The 6077-nt window shown below is 40.5% G+C and overlaps 1 protein-coding gene across 1 annotated transcript; it reads left to right on the forward strand.

Moving 5' to 3' along the window:
* The first annotated feature begins 1364 nt into the window (after positions 1-1364).
* LOC110095732 (heptahelical transmembrane protein 4-like) lies at positions 1365-3038 on the forward strand. The gene is made up of 2 exons (XM_020821385.2): positions 1365-2031; positions 2145-3038. The coding sequence occupies exons 1-2, from the start codon at positions 1751-1753 to the stop codon at positions 2935-2937; spliced, it is 1074 nt and encodes a 357-aa protein (XP_020677044.1). The 5' UTR covers positions 1365-1750; the 3' UTR covers positions 2938-3038.
* The last annotated feature ends 3039 nt before the right edge of the window (positions 3039-6077 follow it).

Consider the following 6077-nt stretch of genomic DNA (forward strand, 5'->3'; position numbering starts at 1 on the left):
AGAACACTTCACTGACTGTATAATAAATAATGAAAGTAAAACCAAATCTGCCAATGTTAATTTGTCTCATTATTTATTGAAATAGGCTGAAAATATTGACATTATTGCCCTATCCTTAGCATATATTTCCTACTGCAACTGTCACTCCTAATTACGTTTGATAATCAATTTATAAATATATATATAAAGGTAATTAAGTTAATAATGACATGTTAAACATTAATTTTCTGATTAATCATTTGGTAATTAACTTTATTGAAGTCTTCATAGATGTGCTGCAAATGTCATTTATTTAAGTAAAAAAGACAACATCTACCATCTAAAGTTTATAATTAAAAAATAAATAATATAATATTGGTTATAACTTTATCTTTCAGTTTGCAGATCTTCTCCTAAATTATCAAGCTAGTTTGCACTAACTTCTATTAATCCAATATACTTAAAGCGGTTATTCGGTTGAAAATATTGATATTTCGTTAGATGAAAAGGTATGCATGGTAAAGTAAAACGAATGCATTGTAAAATATTTTAGATCATGTTTGAGGTAAGATGAACTCATTTGGTTTTGTGCAAAACTATTTTCACTGCAAGCAAGCTCTATTGTCGTCGCTGTCAATGGCCGCCAGCCACTGCCACCCTCCATTGCATGGCCATGGCGCTTCACAATGGATGGTGATGGTAGCTTGCAGTGATAGTGATAAAGATCATTTACCAATGATGGTGATGGGTGGCATACTGCGGCGGTGTTATCAGCGACATCATCAATAGCAATGGTTTTCAATACTGAGCGATGGAAAATTTATAATATATTTAAAAATCGGACAAATCAATTGATTTTAAAATACACTCAAAATAAAACCGATGGGACGTGTGGGGCAGCTCCGTGGTTGAGCACAGTCATTGTCTCCCCGCCGGCTCCCGTTCGATTCCCCAAACTGGCCCAAAAAAAAAAACCGAGTGTGAATTTCAAATTCACCAATGACTATTTTGTATTTTAAATGTAAAAAATACATGCTTTTTGATTTACATCAATACACTAATGCAAAAAATTCTTAAATCCATTAGAAAAAATTTGGAGATGAAATAATCATAAATAGAAATATATGCTATTGATATAATTTTTTATAAAGGTGATTGAATAATTATTGTGAAGAAAGCAACTTTTTGAAAAGTTGTTTTAGAAAATAGTTCCCTAACACAAAATTTGTTGAAGATAGAAAAAAAAAATAATCAAACAAAGATTATAATTTCGTTTTAATTTTTTGTCTTAAAAAAAGCAGTCGTCCCAAACGAAGTCTAAGATTATACTCTTAAAAACAAAAATAATCAAAAATTAACTTAAATAAAATCTTAATAGCCTTCGTTGACATGGCCATTTATATAAAAATCGTCAAATAATAAGACATTTTTAGTTCCAACTTTTTTGGTTCAGTGTTCTGCTGGCAAAGCCCTCGTCCACATAACACTGAAGCCGAGTAATAATAAATGTCAAAACGTTGACTAAGTAAGCTCGGTAGGTTACCGCTAAAGAAGACGACTTGTTCCACACACGGAGTTCAACGTTTGAACGCCACGCCCTTTCAGACCACGCCGTCTCCCCTCTTCTATAAATTCAGTCTCTTCCCCCCAATTCTCTTCTCAACGACCAAAGCTCCCATCTTCAGATCTTCTGAAACCAAAAGCAAGAACAAAATCCCAACTTTCCCTCTCCCTCTCTCCTCCTCCCTTACAGCGTCGCCGGTAAGAGAAGATGTGTTTCGAAGCTTCAAGTATGGCGATGGAGAAATACTCCTCTTTCAGCAAAAGCTCCAAGCAGTTTCTCCTCTCTGCTCCTGTTGAGAGTAGTAACAGTAGTTCTGATAAATGCTGTAATGGCAGAGCAGCGAAGTGCGAGCTTGTGGACTACGATTCACTGCCGGAGTTCCTAAAGGACAACGAGTACATCCTCAGCTACTACCGCTCTGAATGGCCTCTCAAGCAAACCATACTCAGCGTCTTCTCCATTCACAATGAGACTCTCAACATCTGGACGTAAGCACAATAGCGATTAACTAATTTCTTTTACATCCAATGCAAAAAGCATGAGCCTGATGATTAAAAGATTGGATTTTTAACAAAAATTTCTATTTTTTATTGAATTGCAGGCATTTGATTGGTTTCTTCATCTTCCTCATGCTCACTGGCTATGCTGCATCGATCTTCCCGGCGGTCAGCAATGCTGATGCTCAGTTGCAACTCAGTGCTGCGGGCAATTCTTCAAACATCTTTTACATCCACAGAGCAAATCAAACAACAGAGCCGACAGCGTCTTCCTCGTCGCAGCTGATAGGATCTGAGCTCCCCCGTTGGCCGTTCTATCTTTATCTTGCCGGAGCCATGTTCTGCTTGCTGATGAGCAGCGCCTGCCACCTCCTCTCCTGCCACTGTTCAAAAACAAGCTACATCATGCTGCGACTCGACTTCGCCGGAATCTCCGGCCTCATCGTCTCCTCCTTCTACCCTCTCGTCTACTACACCTTCACCTGCAATCCCTTCTTCCGAGACCTCTACCTCGCCTCCATCACTTTCTTCGGCCTCGCTACCGTAGTCGTCTCCCTCATGCCTGTGTTCGATTCCCCGCAGTTCCGGCCGGTCAGGGCGGTGCTGTTCGCGTGTATGGCGGCATCAGGGATGGTGCCCATCGCGCACAAGATGATGGCTTTCGGACACAGGCCGGAGGCGATGCTGACAACAGGGTATGAGATGCTGATGGGGATGTTTTATTTGGTCGGCGTGGTGGTCTATGCGGCGAGAGTGCCAGAACGGTGGTTGCCGGGGAAGTTCGACCTCGCCGGACACAGCCACCAGCTATTCCATGTGTTGGTGGTTGCAGGGGCTTACACGCACTATCTGGCTAGCCTGGTCTATCTTGGCTGGCGAGAGACCGAAGGATGCTAGCCAAGATTTGATTTTGGACCTTTAGCTGCGACCTTCCGAAACGGACTGCGCATTCAATGCGTCGAGGAAGAAGACGAAGAAAAAGCGTATGGAGTCGTAGCTAAAGTTCTATTGACCGATTATTTTATGTACAGATATTCATTCGTTTGTAACTATGATTTTTTTTATTTTTTCATCTGATTATAAAATTCATTCATTTAAATGAAAATATTGTTGCAAAGTATTTTATATTGATCTAATTGATCTCAAAGCTCATAGATCTAATTTAAAATGAGTGAAATATCAATTAATTTTTTGTTGCACTGATCTCAAAGCAGATTCAACAGATTAAAATTTTAATTAGGATATTATGGCTCAATTTTTTTTCTAAAAATAATAACTTTTAATACAAATTAGATTCTTTTGAAATTTAATTTTTTTTTATAAATAATTAAAGAAAAATAAACATTTTTATGTCAACATGTAACAACAAAACATGCCCCAATTAAATTAAAGATAATATGAACTCTGAATCTAACAAATTTATAGTCGAACTAAACTACTCAATGAAAAGAACTAATTTAAACTAAAAGTGATATGTTCCGAATCCAAATAAATCTAAATCACATACTTAAAAGTATAGTTAAAAATTTTGTTACATTATTTGAAGAATTACATGATCTATGAATCTGATATGCTTATATTCAAATTGAGCATCTCGACGAGACGAAACTTATTCTAAGATTGTTTAATTCAAACATCATTAATGCATTTAACAACTATAATCAAGAAAAAACAATATAAATCATCTCATAAGGTGGTCCTAATTTTAACTATATTTATTAACACAGCCGAATAAGCCTGTAATACTTTGTATCCCAAAACAAATCAAATCTCTACACGTGTACCTATTGAACCATCTATTAGCTATTTATAGGTCTCTGTACTTCTGAGAAAGTGAAATGAAATAATCCTCTTTCCAAGTTCTGTTTTCCTCTTTACCTTCGTCCGTACTCGTCTTCTTGCTTTCGTCTGTTCTCGGTTCTTGGATTTCTACATGGTATCAGGCCGTCCTTCCTCACCTGATCGGAAATGGCTACCTCTCAGTCCGATTCCTCAGCCATGGATACTTCCAACGGCACTCAAGCAGATACATCACAAATCTCTCAATCTCTTAAATTTGTGGTCTCAAATCTAAAAACTCTGGTTCCGAATCAACTCACATCCGACAACTACCCCATCTGGCGGCATCAAATTCTCAAGCTCCTCAGTGCAAACGACTTTGATCAATTTCTTGCCCCACCGACGACTCCGTCACCCTCCGCTGACGATCCAGGTAACACCACGCACAAGAACTGGCGGTTCATCGACCAGAACCTACAGGCGGCACTCTGCTCGACGATCTCTCCGTCGGTGCTCCCATACATTCTTCACCTGGATTCGACTCACGAAATCTGGCAACTTCTTCAGACCCAGTTTCAAGCCACCAGTAGATCCAAAGTGATCCAGCTCAAGAACGAGCTGCACAATGTATCTATGAAGAATCTCTCTATGATCCAGTATCTTACCGAGATCAAGAAACTCGTCGATCAGATTGCATCGGCTGGCTCCACCATCGACTCCGAGGACATCATCCTCTATATCATGAACGGCTTACCTCCGGCGTATCAATCGTTCAAGACTTACGTTCGCAACTCGCCGTATCCTATTCGCCTTGAAAATCTGTACGCTATGCTCATCAGCGAAGAGATTCATATCAATGCCGACGCTGCACGCATTCCTACTGACATCACTCAGCAGACGGCTCTCTACACACAACGCGGTCGGGGTCGCCGATCGAGAGGTCGTTCTCAACCATCCTCAAATCCCACGACTAAAACAAATCCTCAGCAACAACAACTACCTACATGTCAAATCTGCACCAAGAAGGGCCATACGGCAGACGTATGCTGGCATCGTATGAACGCCTCCTACACCCCGCAGCAAACCACTTCGAAACAGAACAACGCTCTCCTGGCAAATTCGGAAACCCAGCCCTTCGACTGGTACCTTGACTCCGGGGCATCCTCGCACATGACCAACACGGCAGAAAACCTCCATCATACAACCGCTTATCAGGGAAACGAAGGAGTATTCATCGGGGACGGAAGGAACATACCCATCGCCAACTCGGGCACGGGTATCCTTCCAACTCCGAGTCGTAAGCTTCACTTAACCAACTTACTTCATGTTCCTAATATCTCGCATAATTTACTATCCATCTCTCATCTTGTTAAAGATAACAATATCTCGATTACGTTTGATCCACTTGGTTTTGTGTTTAAGGATTTGATGACAAATCAGGAGCTTCTTCGCGGGCCATGTAGAGATGGGCTATACAAGCTTTCATCCAGGTCCGATTCTCTGCAACGAACATCTGCTCTTCAAGCGTCCAAGAAGACTGCAGCCGACTGGCATGATCGTTTAGGACATCCGCATCTTCGTGTTCTGCACAAAATAGCTCACAGTAATCCTAGTTTACACATTCAACATTCTTCTGATATTTCTTGTAGCACATGTATTCAGTGTAAAAGCCACAAATTACCCTTCGAGCTATCCAAAACAAGGTGTCAAACACCTCTGGAACTCGTGCACACCGATGTATGGGGACCGGCACCAACTATCTCTACTCAAGGCTATAGATTTTTTGTCATTTTTGTAGATGATTTTTCGCGATATACTTGGCTTTTTCCACTTATACATAAATCAGATGTGACTACAACCTTTATTCATTTTACTACACTTATTGAAAATCAGTTAAATCTTAAAATTAAAACTCTCCGGACCGACGGAGGTAAGGAATTCATCAATACGCAGATGCAGAATTTCCTACGATCCAAAGGCATTCAGCTTCAATCCTCTTGCCCCTACACACCTGAGCAGAACGGGGTCTCCGAACGCAAAAACAGACACATCCTGGAAACTACAAGAGCACTCATTCACAAGGCGTCCATTCCTGCGATCTACTGGCCCGAAGGTTGCAAAACAGCCACATATTTGATCAATCGCATGCCGTCGCCGAACACCTCAAACAAAGCACCTCTGCAACTCCTGTTCAACAAAATACCTGAGTACAATCATCTGAGGACATTCGGTTGCGAATGTTTTCCTCTACTTCCTCA

The sequence above is a fragment of the Dendrobium catenatum genome, unplaced genomic scaffold, assembly GCF_001605985.2.
Source record: "Dendrobium catenatum unplaced genomic scaffold, ASM160598v2 fragScaff_scaffold_116, whole genome shotgun sequence".
NCBI classification, from domain to species: Eukaryota; Viridiplantae; Streptophyta; class Magnoliopsida; order Asparagales; family Orchidaceae; genus Dendrobium; species Dendrobium catenatum.

Bases quoted from the DNA above. Each gene is read 5' to 3' on its own strand.
- LOC110095732 (XM_020821385.2), top strand. From the start codon at position 1,751: ATGTGTTTCGAAGCTTCAAGTATGGCGATGGAGAAATACTCCTCTTTC. The intron at 2,032-2,144 runs GTAAGCACAATA...ATTGAATTGCAG, and splicing joins GAGACTCTCAACATCTGGAC to GCATTTGATTGGTTTCTTCA.